Raw genomic sequence first — 18,096 nt, forward strand, 5'->3', positions numbered from 1 at the left:
TAATAAAATATATTGATTTTAAACGGTTATTAATGGGAATATATGTATTGCCATGTGAATAAGGTTGTAGGATCAGGCCAGAACCATGCAAGTCACCACGGAAGGATGGATTATAGGATTGGAGAGGGATAACTCCATGAACCTGCAAACCCCATTGTATTCTTGATTGCATTTTGAATTTCCTTTTGTATTAAAAGTTTACAAGTTTTAGACACCCTATGAGAATTGCCAGACTGTGCTTTAATAAACAGATATCCTGCTTGAGCAACCCTTCTACACAGGCATAAACCCAATTCATTTCCTCTAGGGTCTGATTTCAGCTGGAATCTGTCAGGGCAAGGAACAAGACAACTGGGACAGGAGCAATGAAACAGCTGAGCTAGTCATGAATAAATAGGAGTATACAGGCAATAATTGTGGATTAAGTGGGTGGCATACTAGAACTGGGCTTCTCTTCTTCATCCTTTTTCTCTCCACCATCCTGTGTCACTCCCTAATAAAGCCATGTTTGTCTCCGTAGTGCCAATTTGGAAATCACACGTGTCTGAATACTGCCCAAAGAGCAGCCTAGCTTTAAAACCTGCAGTGATTCACAGAATCACAGAACACTGGAGATCATCCCCCAACTCCCCTGCTAAAGGAGGTTCACCCAGAGCAGGTTACGCAGGATCCAGGCAGCTTTGGAATATCCCCAGAGGAGCAGACTCCAATCTCTCTGGGCAGCCTGTTCCAAGTGCTCTGTTACCCTCACTGTAAGGAAGATTTTCCTCCTATTTTCCTCCTAACAAACTTGTTGTGTTTCAGGATGTGCCTTCTGCCCCTTGCCCTGTCTCTGGGCACCACTGGATCTGTCTGATCTCTTGATTGTCTCCTCTCGAGGCTGAACAGCCCCAGCTCCCTCAGCCTTTCCTCATAAGGGAGATGCTCCAGGCCCTTCATTATCTCCACTGACCTCAGCTGGACCTGCCCCAGTAATTCCTTGTCTTTCTTGAACCAGGGAGCCAGAACTGGACACAGCAGTTCGCAGAGAAGAGGGGAGGATCGTCTCCGTCAGCCTGCTGGCCACACCCTTCCCCCTGCAGCCCAGGATCCCACTGGTACATGGTTCAATTGCTCATTTCCCACTCAGCTATTAGGGAGCTAGATTGGTTACAGAGCTCCCTGAATCATCAGGATAAATTCTCCTCTCTCCATCACCATGAATCACTCTTATCTCGCTCCAAAGGAGAGAGGCATTTTCTGTAGCTGCACAAGTGGGGAGAGCGCTGATGTTTCTTTCATGGAGTACTTTAAGTGCTGGGACTTATTGCAAGAGCACTCTTTGGCTTTAGATGTGTGAATAACAGGGTTCATTTTCTGTAAATAGCAGGCAAAAATAGGTGCCTGGCTAAGAGGAGTGTTCCTGAGTTTTATGGGATCAATAAAAGTTGTTGTTGTTGTTGTACAGAGCACTTGGCTTTCTCCAGTGGACTCTCCGAACAGCTTTAATCAGGTTCATTCCTGCACCATTGAGGGCGAGGATGCACCACGAGTTTGTTTGACAGCTGTTCCACAGAATCCAGTCAAAATCCAGGCTTCCCACTGGAGTGAACAGGGCTTATGGATGCACTTGAGTGCTTTGCTGAAGCAGGGCCAGCCTGGGTGAAAACATCTCACCTAGGAGCCAGACTCACCTTCTTTGGAGACATTTTCAAGGTATGAGATTTTTATTTTCCTTTCAAAAGTTGCAGGGGGTGGGGGGAGGGCTGTAGGTTTGATTGGTTTGGGTTGGATTTTGGTTTGGTTTTTTTTTCAATCAGGAATAATCTCTCCAGAATGAATATGTATGATATCCTCTTGTATATGAAAAACTGCATAAATAAGAACAGATGCTTCCAGTGCAGAGGCCTGAGAAAGGCATTTCTTTTGAAAACAGCAGTCAGAGGCTCTTCATAACTCTTCCCTTTTTGGCTGATGATATGCTTGAGCACTGAGACCTGGGCTGGGAAGCCCCAGTAACCAATTCCTTCCTCTATAAAACAGACGCCGAAGAGGAATTTGATCCAGATTTCTCCTGCACATTCCACCACACACCTTGGGTCTGAGCTCCAAACCACCGAGGGCAGCTGGCTGACTCCACTGCAGTTCAGGGGATATCCTACCTGGGGTAAGCTTGGAGAGTGTCACAGAGGCATTCCTGGCTTTGCTAAGGATGTGGGCTGCTCCCATTAATCAAGGTCTTAGAAACAGACAATCAGGACTGCATTTAAACTAAAAATGTAGAGGAAAAATAGGAAAGAAGATCAGAATAAATAGTGGGCCCATGGGCATTCAGATCCCATTACTCACATCACCAAAATAGAAAGCAGAGCCTAGAAGGAGGCAAGATTTAGTGCTGGCTTCCTTCTAAAAAAGCTGGGACTAATACCTTTTTATCCTATTTCTTTAAAGAAAAACTAAAATGAGGGAAGAGGAGAAAAGAATCCTTGCAAAAAGATGATGGTCCCTTTTGCTCATGGCCTCTCAGGCAGCCTGCACAGTGAGTGCTTCCCTCACTCCTTCCTCCTGTACCTCCACTTCCCTGGTTGCTTGTGGTTCAAAGACTGCTGCACCCTGTGAATCTTTCAACAGAGGAGATTGAATTTTTCCATCATTTGGGAACCTGGATACAACTCCACACCTCCAGCAAAACAAACAAAACCCTCACAGTGCTCATTTTGCAGTGTCAGCCTCGATAAAATACCCTTTGGAGACGTTTTACTCATTCTTTTCCCCTGAACAAAAGCAGCAGAATGAAGTTGTGGACAGGCTGCTCATACACCCATGCCATTTTAATTGGTTGGAGTTGATGGGTAGCAACATTTACTGCAGTATAAAATAAAGCCTAGCTCAAGACTGATTGTAGCAAATTACCCTCCCTTCCACCAAAAGTAAAACTTATGTTTTGATGTACGAGAAAATTCTTTTTAGTTGTAAATGACCATTTAAATTACCTCATTCAGCTGGGTAAAAACTGTTTGAGTGGAAACCCTGGCTTAGGTGAGTCAGTAAATGTTTGTACAGCTAACAGCAGTACAGGAAAAATTAGGCAAGTTTGCTTTTGTTTAGGCAAACAGAATGATAAAAATAAAATTGCGTCATGTAGGATGAATGGTTAGTGAAATCTCACTTCTTGAAGCACTGTTATTAGGTGAGGCTGTGGATCTGTCAGCACTGTCCTAATATCAAATACATGAAAGAGAACCTTTTCAGTGTCCCAGCAATAATATTAAGAGGTTCAAGATGCTTTCAGACACGTCATTTCATCTGTAAGGAAACTGTTCTTGAATGGCTTGGGCACCAAAGTGCTCTTTTGTTCCAAGATTTCAGAACAAATTGAGGTGGAGATGCAGCAGAAGATAAAATGTGATAGCTGAGATCTTCCAGGACAACGAAAAAGACTTTCCTTTTCACAGATTTTCCACAGTTGTCTCTCATTTGTAATGGTAAATCCACATTGCTGGGATTTTCCAAAGCATGCAATTTCAGGGGATTACTAAACCTATTCCTAAATTATTTGGGGGGTTTTACAAAACTCCACAGCCATTTGTCAGTGACTTTCAACGGTATTTAGGATTTCCGGGACAGCCTCAGGCACTTCTCTGGAATGCAACTGTGGGAACCTGTGGGGATGGTTCTGCTGCCATTTCCCAAGACTTGCAGGTCATTTGTAGGTGCTCCAGCTCCAGCTCCCCGCAAGTATGGATGCTTAAGACAGTTGGATAAGGATCTGCCATGTCCAACTCATCCCGAATAAGCCCAAAAACCAAACCAAAAGAACAGAAAACCTGATTTTTATGTACATATGAGAGGCACTGAACATTTCAAGACCACTCTGCTGTGTGGCTTCAGCTTGCTGTCTGGTTTCCAGAAAACCTCTCATCAAGAGTTTCAGTCTTTTAAATTTATCTAAGTAGCAATTCGGGTACCAAATCTGTATTTATTTTTAACTGAGGGACTTTTATTGCTGTTATGCTAAAAAGCAAGAAAAAGTTCCAGCCCTTAAAAAAAAACCCAAACCAACCAACTAAACAAACAAAAAAACCCCCACGAAATCACTAGGGTAGACATTAAGCTGAAGGCAATTTATTTATTTTGTGAAGTTAACGTTCAGCAGTTGGTGTGGGGCTTTCCAACAATCAGCAGGTTCCATCTCATTCTTGCTCCTGGAGGCAGAAAAGCTGGAAAGGGCAGGTAACAAACACACTCAACATCACAAAGATCTCCCAGCCTTTTAGCAAAGATTTTGCAAAACTATTTCCCATCTTTTCAGGAGCTTTTCAGCCTTTAGTGAAGGGAGTCAGAGACAAAACAGAAAGCAAAGCAAATACAGGTTGAACATTCACAGTCACTAAATACTGCTAACAATCATTAAGCACTGCTGCCTGAGTCAGTAAAATACCAATTGTCTCAGATTAAAACACTGCCTAACAGCCTTTGGGACAGCATTCTTTAACAGAAGAGAGGTTTCATTCTTTCTACATTCATTTTTGAGTGTTTTTTTGCAAAGGTACAGGCATTATCAACCTGTTGTGAAAGACACAGTCAACCATGGGTCTGATTTTTAGAAAAAAACCAAGCAGAGAGGTTGTCCTGCACAGGGCTTTAAATCCAACAACATTTTCATAACCATTCAGCAAACCTCTCATGGAAATATTTCCCACTACCACCTTCCTCCTACTCCCATCAAAGTGTTGTGAAAAAAAGCTGGTAAATTATGACTTTAAATCCTGTTTCAGCAAAGAAAGTAGACTGCCAACAACAAGGAGCTTTACCTAAAGTATCTTTCTGAGTCTCAAACAAAACAAATCTTATCTCCACATCAATTTACATGCTGTAATCTGGAGTGGTTTCACATTTCATTTCGTTTGAAGAAGTAGAAAAAAAGAAACATTTTTCAGGAATTTCCCTTATTTTAAAATGACCTAATTAGTCCCCAAGTTTGCATAGATTTCAAACTAAAATTCAGGTGCAGCGAGGCAGGGCCGTTCCTTGCTTTGTTTGCCCATCTGTTTCTCTGCACTTGGAGCACAGGGGAAACGTGGCAGAACTGTTTAATGCAAATGGTGCTGAGAATATGGAACAAGTTACCAGAGTCGGGAGTCAGTGCAGAGCATACATGTGTTCAAATTACCAGAGATTTGTTCCTCTGGTAGGGAGGATTGAGGGATGAAAATGCAAAACCGTGGGATTCAGCTAAACTAAACAAAGGAATCCATACTACGTTTTGGGCCAGATGCCTTTTTCCTGAAAAGATTTTGCTTCCAAAATTTTCCAGGTGCAAACTTGTTGTCTGCTGAGACCAAGAGCCAAGAACCCTTGGTACTGCTTTGGGTGTGACACGTGACTGCAGGCGGGGGGTTCTGCCTGGTTTTCTTCTGATTCAAGTTATTCTTTTATCTGCAAAGTACATGCAATAGGAAAGGAGTCCTACAGGCTTTGGCTAAGGGCTAGATTTTGGCCAGGCCTGAGAGGGTGCAAAGCAAGGCAGAGAAGGCTGGTGGAGGTTGTTAAAAACCTGCTTTGTGTTCAACAGGGTCCAAAGAGGCTCCCTGAAACCAGCTGTAGGCTCTGTAGAAAATTCTGCTGGGCCAGAGCAATGGTTATGGCATAACAGAAAGCAGAAAAACACCTCCTCCCCCGAGTGCTTTTATTCTGAGGCGAAATTCCTCTGACATCCACGGAGGCAACAAAACCCCGGATCACCTGAGGACTGAGCTTTACCTACAAGGCATCATCTCAAGGCAGATGATTGCAAGGGCTTTGATATTAGCTCAAACACAGAACTGAGCTAACATGTCTGCAGGACTTCTAAATGAGAGCTGGCTCGTGTCCAGACAGTTCCAAGCACGAGCAGAGGAGCCTCAGGTCTGTCTGAAATGTCCTCTAGATGGATTCTCAGATAGGATGCTCTGAAGTGTTGCCTCTTGTGGTTGCAGTTGCCGTGTGGGTGGCTGGGCTCTCTGAATCACACCTTGTAAAAACAGCACCTTGACAGTCCCATGAACAATACAGAGAGTTCTGGGTTCAGTATGAAAACCTTTCTTTTCGGAATTCCTCAGATCTGAGCGGTGGTTTGAAGGGAAAAAAAGAATCTGATTCAGAGCTTGAAAGGAATTCATGTCTTTCCCACAACATTTACTACTGGGAAACATTACTAACTTTTACTCTAAGAGGCATTGACCAATAACTCTCCCAGTGTTTTCCTGGTAGCACAGCAAAGTGCAAGTAAAGAGGCTGGAGAAAAAGAGTGTTTCGCTTGCCAACATTAAAAAATAAAATAAAATCCCCCCCCCCATTACATGCACACAGAGTGCCCTCAAATCTGCAGAAAGAGCCTGAAACTCAAACTAAGGGCACTGCTAAAATCCACCAGGCCATGTGAACGCAGGGCACTCACACCACAACATAATGAAAACCATCAGAGCTCCAACTTCATGTGGCTTTCATGGACCCACAGCATCTGCCGGCTTTGTTTTGGAATTCTGCCTCTGCCCCACACGAGTCACTGTGTCAAGAGAAGTATGTGAGGGAGTCCTCTGGGCCTGCAGAGCAGGAACAGCAGGAACATCACAGCTGAACCATTCCAGGTGCTTGTTAAAACAGGGTTAGGCAAATGAGGGAGGAGAGAGGGCCACAGGGGTTACACTGCAGACAGCAGACAGTCTGATGGGCCTTGCATGTCGTGCAGTCATTCATTTCCATATGTGCATGAAGGCTGCATTCTTGCAGCATTCCTTGACTATTTAGAATGGGGACTACTCCATATCACTGTAAAAGAACACACAGGTCAAAAAAACCACCAAAACCAAAACAAAACCAGTAACATACTGTGCCTCAGTCAGGGTTTGCTTCCAAGGACAAGTACAGCTTGTGCACAGTGATGTGCAGTGAGGCTTTTTGTCAAGGACTTGCAGATTTTCCTCAGCCACCAAATGTTTTCTCCTTGTGCTGGTTCCAGCTGGGGTGGTTAATTTTCTTCCCAGTGGCTGGTGTGGGGCTGAGTTCTGGGGTTGTGCTGAGCACAGGGTTGATAATACAGAGATGTTTTTGTTATTGCTGAGCAGGGCTCACACAGAGCCAAGGCCTTTCCTGCTTTTCATGCTCCTGGGGAAGAGATTGGGGGTGCAGGGGGACACAGCCAGGACAGGTGACCCCAACTGACCACAGGGATATCCCAGACCCTGTGACATCCTGCTCAGGATATAAAGTAGGGGGAAGATGGAGGAAGAGGGAACATTCGGAGTGATGGGGTTTGTCTTCCCAAGTCACCATTACATGTGATGGGGATCCCTGCTCTCCTGGGGATGCTGAGCACCTGCCCATGGGAAAAAGTCAGTTAATTCCTTGTTTTGCTTTGCTTGTGTGTGGGTTTTCCTTTCCCCATTGAATTGTCTTAATCTCAACCCACGAGTTTTCCAGCTTTTACCCTTCCAATTCTCTCCTGATCCCGCTGATGGGGGAGTGAGAAAGCAAGACTGCTATAATGCTCTTTCCTACAAAATTGGTCTGACCTCATCTACACCAAACTGCAGACAGACTGTTCTAAGTAAGACAAAAAATCCCCTGCAATTAGAATTTACCAAAATGAGCTCTTCAGAAGATACAAGCAGGAAAGGACAGGGGGTGTTTATGTCTCTGTGAAGTGCAGGAGGGAGGTGCTACCTAAGCCCTATAAGTAGAAACGTGTCCAAGCAGCCAAAACAGGGCTGGAGTGAGGTCATGTCTTTGTCAGTGGCACTCAGGAAGCCTGACTTCACTCTGAGGGACCCCAACAGCCACGTCCTACACAGCAGCCCTGGGGCTGGAAGGCAAACGTCACAGCACGCAGGGGATAGGGAGGAAGTGACTGTACAACCAAGAACTGTTATTCATCCTCATTATACTGTGGTTGCTCAATGTTGTGCATGTGGATTTGCTGAGGTGTAGAAAACAGCAAACAGTGACTAGATTGGAAATTGAGAGACCTCAATGTGTGAAGGTAAAGAGACAGTATCAAGCAAGGCTTTCCTGCTCTATACCAAAATACACAAATCTTAGCACTACACAGTTTAATAATTTTATCAGCGGCCTGCAAATAGAGAATCATGGAGTCATAAAATAACCTTGGTTGGAAGGGACCTTAAAGATCATCTGTTCCAACCCCACTGTTGTGGATAGGGACACCTTTCACTATCCCAGGTTGCTCATAGCTTCATCCAACCTGGCCTTGGACACTTCCAAGGATGGGGCAGCCACAGCTTCTCTGAGCAACCTGTGCCAGGGCCTCCCCACCCTCACAGGGAAGAATTTCTTCCTGATATTCACTCTAAACCTACTCTCTGTCAGTTTGAAGCCATTCCCCCTTGTCCTGTCACTCCTGGCCCTTGTAAAGAGTCTCTCTCCATCTTTCTTGTAGGCTCCCTTCAGGTCCTGGAAGGCCACACTGAAGTCACTCCAAAGCTTTTCTTCTCCAGGCTGAACAATCCCACCTCTCCCAGCCTTTCCTCCCAGCAGAGCTGCTCCAGCCCTCTGATCATCTTGGTAATGAGTTCCTGGTGTGGTCTCTGCCCAACAGAGTTATGGAAGTCAAGTTGCAGCACAGCTTTGTCCAGCAGCAATATCCACAGCTTAGAGATATTTTTGATTAGCTGAAGGAGGCCAAGTCATGGACTGGAATATTGAAAAATTGTTCTCTGCATACGCACAAGGTCCTTAGTGTGCTTAAGCCTCTCAAGGGAAGGGCCAGAGTGACGAGCTATTATCTATAATTTGACTGACTAGGAAAAAGAAGTAGCAGACTCTTCAGACTGGCAGGAAAATGTTTAATAAGGTGTGATGTCTGGGCACTGCAGCTAAAGGGATCCAGATTAGGAGTTAGATGCCACTTTTTAAGGTTAATAAGCATTGGAACACCTTTACAAAAGCTCTCATTTTCTTCCCTGAAAATACCAAATTTTAATGAGTCAAATGGGTCAAGCTGAGTGTTTTGGGTGTGAACACATGGCAAAAACATAGTGCCAACACTCATCTTCCTCACACAACAGCAGCTGGCACCTTGTGGGGCACCAGGTGCCTGTCCTGAATGGAGTTCCAGCATGGAAAGGGGAGGTTTTTGTTGGGAAAGGTCATGGGTGGGACATTGCTTGGTTATGTTTTCTCTTAAAACATGTCACCATATGGTTTCTGTGTTTGGAAGTGGTGAACTCCTGCTCTGAGCAGAGGAGAATGGTTCTGCTACACCGGGGATGGGTGAGTTTTTATGAAGCATGGAAAGTCGTGCTGTTCACTGGCAAGGGCTTGAGTACACACATTTGTCAGTTCATACTGGAGCATATAAACCCCAGTAAACATCAGGAAGGAAATAAGGTTGCCCGGTGTGGTTATGATCTAGACCATGACATGAACATTTCAAAATGTTCCAAGGGGAGAAAAAAAATCTGAAAATATTGCAGGCAAGGCAGCAGAGAAGCAGAAGTGTTCTGAGAGAGAGTAGGTGACTTGGATAACAGCCCTGAGGCTATGACGAAATCTCTGCAACTCAGACAACATGGGAGAGCAAAAGTTTGGGTTGGTTGGGAAGTTTCTTGCTCTGTTCCAATGCCCTGAAAGGTGGGCTGGGTGTTTTGGTACTGCTTTGCAAATCCATTCCAGGCCACAAGAGATGTTATAGCATGATGTAGAGTGGAAGGGTGTTTTTGTCTAGGGGACCTGCTCTGGTTTTTCTCCTACTGAAGGTCGGGATAGATGGATTTTGAAAGGACAGTTGTTCACATCAACTCAAGATCAAGCTGTTCTCTGCTCTGCCCATCTATTATATCTGTTAAACGCTGCATTTATTTATTTATTTATTTATTTATAAATTTCTTTGTATCATGGCTGCTGAAGATTTCCAAGAGCCATATCTGATGATATTCTGGGTGTCCAGCAAAGAGGGAAATAATTTCCTGTGGCCCGTTGCAGTATCAGGTAATAGAACTCCCCCATCCCTTTCGAGCACACACCCTCCCGGAACAATGGTGAAAAAGGAATCGTGATATTTATCAATTTCCACCATTTAACTTCCTGAAATGGAAACCCTAATGACAGCCCATGCAGGCTGCATGGTCAGGAAAACCAGACAAAGTCTCCCATTGTACCGGTCTGGTTGTTACGGGAGAGGATCTGCCTGCTTTGGTGTAACAGGATGTACTGCATATTTTGTATTTTTGCCCAGTGCTCCAATCCCTGTGGGCTAAACCTTTTCAACAGCAGCAATAAAAGAAGAAAAAGACTGAGGCCCTTCTCTTATGCCACTTTTATTTTCGGGGGATATTAAATACAAGGAGTTTCACTCTCAGTGGAAGTTGTCCAACTGACTCCAGGATACTGTGTAATCATTAGGAACTGGAAAAACTCAAACTGCCTGTCTGTAGTGGCTTGGATAAGACCTGCTGGGCGCCTTCCAGAAATGAATATTGCAGCTGTGATGAGACTGGTGTTTGGGCTCTTCTTTCGGGGTGAATCGCGCCCTTACGCCCAAGGCCAGCCTGAGCCTAATGCATCATTTGAGACCCGTTTCAGCCCTTAAAATAAGACTAAAATAGCATTTAAATGTCACACGGACCTCCCAGCCCTTCTGAGGGAAGTGAGTGCTCTGCAAGGTAGGTGCTAAACATTAAAATGTATGTGCTGATCATTAACATGTCTGCTAATCATTAAATTGAAGCTTTCCACTGCTAAGGACAGGAAAATATATCCCAAAATCTGCATCCGTGTCTTACAGATGCAACATCTCAGCCTGCACAGTGTCTAAAACCTTTAAAAAGGAAGGTTGCATAGGGCTCAGCTGACACGGCAGCCTGTTTGTGTCCTGATGTTTCTCAAAACTAGCAGGACTGGCTGCTCTAGGAAGGAAAGCAGCTAGGTGGGAGATGTGGACGTGAACAGTTGGCTCAGGACGTGCATCCATCTCTAGGTGGATTTATTTGGTCTAGCTCTATCTCTTCCTGTGCCCTGTGTGCCCATGGGATCATATTTCTGGTTTAGTTTCATCCCAAAGGAATCCTCCGTGACCCCTCCCTGGTGCAAACCAAAGCACAGTCAGGAGATAACAGGAGAATCCAAAAGCAGGTTCATGATCCTACCCTAAAAGCACCCTGGGAGCACCTACACGCCCTCTTAGACAGCAAGAGCTCTCAAAATTATCCAACTTTGGGATTAATGTTGGGAGAGCAAGCTGTAGGTTCTCTACCTTTCCCTTTCATGACAAAAATTCCTCTTTGGAGTGAGGACAAGCCAGAAGAAGCTCTGGGCCAGGCAGTGGTGCCACCTGAGAGCATTCCCTCCTTCCTCACAGGACCTGCAAAGTCCTTCCTCCCCCAGTTTCAGGGCAACCAGGACTGAGATGGAAAAATCTGTGCACACGGCAACCAGAACTCGATCTCTGAAGTGGTGGAGCGTGTGTATTAATGCCAGGTGAGATCTGGCAAGCCAATGTTTGTTTTAAATTTCTCTTTAATCACTCTTACAGTTTCGACTTTGAAGTCTAGGGAAGTACATTTTCTGGTTTATGCCTCAGATGACGTGGAAAAAGATATTCCACCTCCAGCACTGGAATATCATTTATAGATGTGTAAATTCATAAAGCTATGCCTCTAACAATTTGCCCACGTGGAACCGTCCCAATTTGCAGCAACTGAGAACTTGACTGAAAAAGAAAAGAAAGAAAAGAAAAAGAACATTTGAGGTATTTCTTTTATTATCATTGCCCCAGAATTTCAGACCTAGCTATTTCAGAATATAGGATCTATATCCAGGCTGTGTGCAAAAGAAGGGCTGGGAGGACAGGGAGAAGCTGAACATTCAAATCTTTGGAAAAATATTTAAAGAAATAATGACAAAAAGTGGTAAGGTTTGGAGGGGTGCAAGAGAATGCAGATTTATTTGAGCTCTGTTTTTCTACTACAGATGTTCTGCTAACTAGAGCAGAGATGTTCAGAGACCACATATTGGCTGTAAAATTCTAGGGCTGAGATTAATTAAATGTCTGCTGCTCCTCATATAAACTACACTCGAGAGTTTTTCAGGCCTTCTACTCCTCTGAAGGAACAGCTGTAGAATACATCACATGCATATCTTGCACCCTTAAAATGTATTTTTATAACAAGTGTCATCTTTTTACAAGGAAATTTTAACATTTTACCCTTCCTCTGATTATCTTGCTGCTGTTCAGAAAACAAAAAAGGAGAAGGGTCTGATGCTTATTCTACTAACATGTGATACTTCCTGCAGAGCACTGCCTCCACCCGACATGTGTTTTTAAACAAAATTCATGGTAGGTTCAATGGTCACAATTATTCACTTGTGTTACGGCTTATATGAGTCCATTTCTTGCAGCAGTTGTTGGAAGGTGAGGACCCCATTCCAGTCTATTCTCCAGGTTAATGCCTGAAAATGTAAGAAATACAATTTGTCATTTACACCTCCTTTTCCTCTTAACTGGACAATCTCATTGCTTCTTTTATCAGTCAGCTCACCCCTCCCCTGGATACCTGTAAGAGGTGTACTTTTATTACGTGATATATTTTTATATGTGATTAATCTTGCAGAAATCTCTTTTCCTCCTCCATGAGCTGATACCTCAACAATCTGATTTCTAGCCAGGCCTCGGGCAGTTTCCTATTTTAATTTGATACGGTACCCACAAACGCATAATATTCTTGTGTTGTTACAGTAAAACAATGCGGTATTTTAGAAGTGCCCAACCCACTTAACTCCACACCCCTCAGGGCCGCCTCCTCAGCTCTGACAGAAAAATGAAGCTGGTGTTAAATGTAAAATTTTCAGCCTGCTTGAACTGTGATACCCTTGATCAACTGCTTGCACATGCCACTTACAAAAACACAAACCCCAAGCCAAAGGCGTCTCCTTTGCTCCCTTGAAGATGTTGTTGACCATAAAGAAGCAAGTAAAACATTTTGCCTTAGAGCCACAGTGTTCACACCAAAAACATTTGCATTCCTCACCAAATGTGACAGCTTTAAGTTCATGGTTTTGTTTAAACTGAAGAGCCTGGCCAGTTACAACAGCTATGGGTGGTGGCCAAATGCAGGGGTGGCTTGTGAGGGGCACAACCTGGCTAATGGCATCCAAGAAACTGAGGAGCACCAGCCTGTGTCTTGCTTGTGAAAATATTTCCTGATTGTTTTTCTGAGGTAGATGTTACTTGACCTTTAAATAAACCACTACAGGCCTGTAAAAACTTTGTCCTGGACTCCTTGGAAATGCCAGCTGTGTGTGGAGGGAATGCCAACTGTGGAAATGGGAGAAGGTGCAGCCCACAGCGAGCTGCCTTTGCCACAGGCAAGAGGAGAAGGATGCAGAAGTTACCTCAGTCTCCAGGAGCACTCAACTCCCAACACATCTGGTGAGACTGGCAGGAAGGATGCACCAATAATGGTGGTGTTGTCTTATTTGTCAACCACAAACCCATTTCAATATCAACAAGCAAGATAGAGTCACTCAAAACAGCTGCCAGGAGGTCTCCATCTGAGTGGGTTTTCACAGCATCCAAGCCACAGAAAGAAAGACACATGGTCCAAAAAAAGAGGTAATATTGATTGTGTTGCCATCTTAGGGTGGGGGTTAAAGGCTGTATAACTTATTCTGAATGCTGGAATATCCAGGACACTAGCCTAAAATATTAATCTGTAAGAGTACTTTGCAGAATTACTTATAATGAGGATTTTATTTAATAATGAGCTCTTTAGAAATAAATTTCTTCAGTGGTTTTAGTGCATCACTGTAGGGAAGCTTTAAAATGAGCAGCCTTGAGCACTGTAATCATAATGTTTGCATTGTTAAAACTGCTGCAAGACCAAGAAACCATGGCCTTGGATGCTTCCAGGGATGAGGCACCCACAGTTTCTCTGGGCAACCTGCTCAAGTGCCTCACCACTCTCAGAGTATAAATTTTTTCCTAATATCTAATCTAAACATACTCTCTTTCGATTTGAAGTAATTCCCCCTTGTCTTGTCATTACAGGCTCTTATAAATAATCTTGCTCCATCTTTCCTCTACGTTCCCTTCAGGGACTGGAAGGCTGCATTAGGTCACCCCAAAATCTTCTCTCTCCAGGCTGAACAATCCCAGTTTTCTCAGCCTCTCCTCATTAGCAGAGCTGCTCCATCCCTCTGATCATCATCATCATAAAATTTCCTATCAAGTTAACAGAACAGAGGCTTTTGACCCTCAGGAGGGAGAAAGCTGCCCTGTGTTAAGAATTGTGTTCCTACAGGTAGATTTTTGGATAGGATCTTACCCAAGCCCGGGTCCATTCCCAGCTGTAGCCCTGTGTCGATCATGATCTATCAAATGCTGACTTGTTGGTGTTTAGAACATGTTGGGCGGGCAAATTTCTTGGGTGTGATTCGGCCTTCTTGTAATTTTACAGAACAAATGTTACTTCCCACAGTAATTGCCATCCTCCCTGTGCAATGACAGAGAAATGCCAGACAGCCCTAACACCAGAACAATGAAAGCTGAACAGAAGTATTTTAATTTCCAGGAAGGAAGAGTTAAATTCATGGTGAAAGACAGGTGTGTTGGGTGGGACATCCCTGCTAGGCCTTGACTACTGTCAGGGGGCTGTAGGCAGACACAGGACCTTGGATTTATGGTTTTCTACCCCTTCTAATGTGCCTGAAAATTGAAAAAGAGGTGATGTAAAACAGGACCTTTTTATAAAGAATTGGAAGGACACCTGGATAAAATCATTAACATCTTTGCCAGCATCTCCACATCTCTCAAGCTACTCCTTCATGTGAGTGTTTATAATGCTCAGAGCAGTTTCTTATGTGGCTAAAACACTGTAGGATCAGGAATGCCTTGCTACCCAGGCACTTATTTGAACGCAGGGGGTGGAACACAACTGTAATGACAGCAGCTCGTAGCTCACAGACACTCCAGAGGATTGCGTCGTCTTTCATCGGGATTGAATTTGATCCAAAGTGTACAAAACTTGTGTTGTGCCTCAAAGCTAATTGAGGATTTGTGGCTCTCTATCTCTCAGTTGGGGAAGGTCAGCCTTGAAATTTCCAGGTCAGAACTGTTTGACAAGGATTTAGTGTCATCCACAACGTGGGACATGCTAACAGGATTTCTTGTTTAAAGGCAGTGCTGTAACTGTAAAAAGAGGCTAAGAGGGCAAAACTGTGAGGAAAGAGATGATTCATTCTAGTGATTTATCCTTGCACTTCCAGGCTCTCAGACTAAAAGATGCTCCCTCTCCTTGCACGAGGCATGACTGGCCCCTCTTTCCATTATTGCACTGCTGTGCTGAGTTATTGCAGTTTTGAAATGTAAACAGGACAGATTTCCTAATCTGTGAGGTAATTTGCACAAACTAATTTGTACCTTCCTGGAAAGCCTGGATCCTTGCTCAGTGAAACAGGGCAGCCCAGCCAACTTCTTCTGTCATTTGGGAAATCAAGGACAACTCCAGAGATGAGCAGTGGGACACACCATTTAATTATCACCAGCCTTTCTAAGCATTCCTGTTTTTCCAAGGTTATATGGCTGGACAGTTGGAATTAGGCTGCAGCCTGGGAGAACATTACACTGGCCTCTTGTGCACCATATGCCTTTTCATTGACAAACTAACACTTCTTTAATGAGACTTGCTGAGGTTCTTATCCAAAATACATTCCTTATCCCAGATCTCATCTCTAGCACCTCTCCCAGGGGTATCTGGGATTTTGGACCCAGACATATTTGCAAATCCAGGGCTTGATCAGGTCCCAGTGAAGTCAATAAAAATATTGTTGGTGCTGAGCAGACATGCATTAGGCTCAAAGGAAAAGTAAAACCCATCCAAGAAAATCACAGGTTCTTTTTTCAATCAAAATATGTCTTCTCTCTCTCCCTTTAAATTTTTTTTCTGGTCTTTTAACTTTATAACAAGTTTAAAGTAACTGAGAAAATGTTTAAATTTTTAAATGTTGAATAGTCCTGGCCCAATGCCCAAAAAAGTTAACGTGACCTTCCTAAAATATAACTCTTATTAATTTTGAAACTTACTGACTCCAGTCAAGAATTTTTGGTGATGATAGAACACTGAAATGCAGAAAAAGAAACCACCAGGAGGTTGAGAAATGAACTTTAATTCGCAGGTATCACCATTTCCAGAAAAATGGAAAAAGAAGAATGAACACCTGCAAAACTTCGGTGCTTATTTCATAAGCACAACCTCAGGGTTATGTTAATGCAATCATTAACATGGGAATATTAATTTTTGGAGCCTTTGTGGCTTTAGTTAAGCTGTCCCTTAGAGAAGCGGTGGACTCACAAAGCAACCCCTGGAAGCTACTGGGGCAGGTCTGTGCATCCCAGCCCCCATCCTGACCCTGCCAAGCATTACAGGTGTGCACGTCCTTCTCTTCCAGACAGAGTGGTCAGGCTGAGTTGCTGCTTGCAGGTGAGGATGAGGTTGGAGACCTGCAGCCCTGTGGAGTCCTGCAGCCAGAGAACACCTGTTCCTGGCACTGTCTTGGGACGTGGAGAGGAAACATGGGACAAACACACACTTTTGTTTCTCAGTGGGGGGTCTGGACCTCAGCAAGGGGAAATGAGTCAGAATCCTCAGGAGCCCCGTTGCTCTCACCTTCCCAGAGCCCTTCCAGCCCATGACTCGGCAGGGAATGAGCTGTTTGCCATCTCCCCTCACTCCATTGGCAATGTTTAGGTGCAAAGGTGACTGCAGTCACCTGCCCTCTGCGGTGCCCCTGCCGGAGCCCCGAGCAGGGAGTGGCAGACGAGTGGACCGGGTTAGTGGGTCTGTGTGACAGCGGGGGGGGAGATCTAAGGGTCCGAAGTCACCTCGAAGGTCAGAGCAAGCATTACCTCCTCCCCGCCCACCCTGCTGCCGGGGCTCGGGGGAATCACAGTCCGCCCAAGTGGATGACAGCTTGCCGGCCCTTAATGACAGGCTGGGTGCAGACCGGCTGCCCAGACAAAGACGGGAAGTTCGGCGCTGCCCGGGGCAGGGGCCGGGGCCGAGCGGGGACACGGCGGGACCCCCTCCCCGCTGCCCCCGCCGCTCCATCAGCCCGGCAGAGCCGCGGCCGCTCCCTCGCTGCCTCCGGAGCCAGGCACGGACCTCTCCTCCTCCTCCTCCTCCTCCCCGAGCACTGCGAGCCGCAGCCCCGGCAGGACGCGAGGTAAGCACAGCCCTGCCGGCCCGGGGACATCCCGAGCCCCGCGTGGCTCTGCGGCTCCCAGCGATTCGGGGCAAACCTCGCGTTTTTCACACACACACACGAACATCTTTCTCCTGCCGGTCCCTCTCTTCCCGTTCCCGGCCTCCTCCGGCTCTTCTCCTCTCCTGCTTCCCTCTCTCCCGCTCACTCTCGCTGGTTTTCTCCTCCTCCCGAAGCCGCCCCCCCTCCCCCTTTCCGCCTCCCCTCAAGTTTCTCCTTCTGTCTGATTAAATGAGAAGGAAGTGTGGGAGTGGTGGTTTTGAAGCTCTCCCTTTAAGAGGCAGCCTGCAGTGACGAATTGTTGAAATTGCCATTGCAGGATGGCATTCCGCTATAAATTCATTGTTCCACCTCCTCTCATCTTCACATTTCTCTCCCTTCTCCTCTTGTTCACATCGACAGACTGGGGATAACAACAACAACAGGAAAGATACAGGGAGGGGGCTTTTACAGAAATCCAGGACATTTTCCGCTTCTTGGGCTTTTTTTTTTTTTTTTTTTTTTTTTTTTTTCTTTTTAACCATCTCACCGGAGACGATCGAGGCGGTTTTGGGTGCCTGAATTTCTTCTCTCCCCTACTCCTCCTTCTCTTCAAAACAAAAGAGGGCAAAAGAAGGAAAGGAGGCCACCGGAGCCCCGAGAAAGTGCCGAGTCGCAGCAGACCTGCCCCTGCTGCAGCTGCTGGTGATGATCCGGTGACTACAGCAGAGAAGTGGAAGAGGAGTGGGAAGTGCTCAAACTTCTCTACTTGCCGGCTCCGAGCCGTCTCTCCTCCTTTTCCTCTCTCCTCACTTTGCCTCCCCGGCAGCAGCGATTTGGGATTTTTTTTTTTTTTTTTTTTTTTTTTTTTTTTTTTTTTTT

General features: G+C 45.1%; 1 protein-coding gene across 1 annotated transcript in view; it reads left to right on the top strand.

Annotated features, from left to right (window-relative positions):
- The first annotated feature begins 1,117 nt into the window (after nucleotides 1–1,117).
- ADAMTS5 (ADAM metallopeptidase with thrombospondin type 1 motif 5) overlaps nucleotides 1,118–18,096 on the top strand; it is a 58,522-nt gene continuing 41,543 nt past the window's right edge. The window contains exons 1-4 of the mRNA XM_042037897.1: nucleotides 1,118–1,695; nucleotides 2,023–2,146; nucleotides 8,417–8,474; nucleotides 16,965–17,196. Coding sequence (XP_041893831.1) covers nucleotides 1,600–1,695; nucleotides 2,023–2,146; nucleotides 8,417–8,474; nucleotides 16,965–17,196 — 510 coding nt within the window. The 5' untranslated portion in view covers nucleotides 1,118–1,599. The remainder of the gene's footprint in view (nucleotides 1,696–2,022; nucleotides 2,147–8,416; nucleotides 8,475–16,964; nucleotides 17,197–18,096) is intronic.

This window comes from Corvus kubaryi, unplaced genomic scaffold (assembly GCF_017639235.1).
Source record: "Corvus kubaryi isolate FWS band 111438036 unplaced genomic scaffold, C.kubaryi_AGA036_p1.0 37391, whole genome shotgun sequence".
Classification (NCBI taxonomy): Eukaryota; Metazoa; Chordata; class Aves; order Passeriformes; family Corvidae; genus Corvus; species Corvus kubaryi.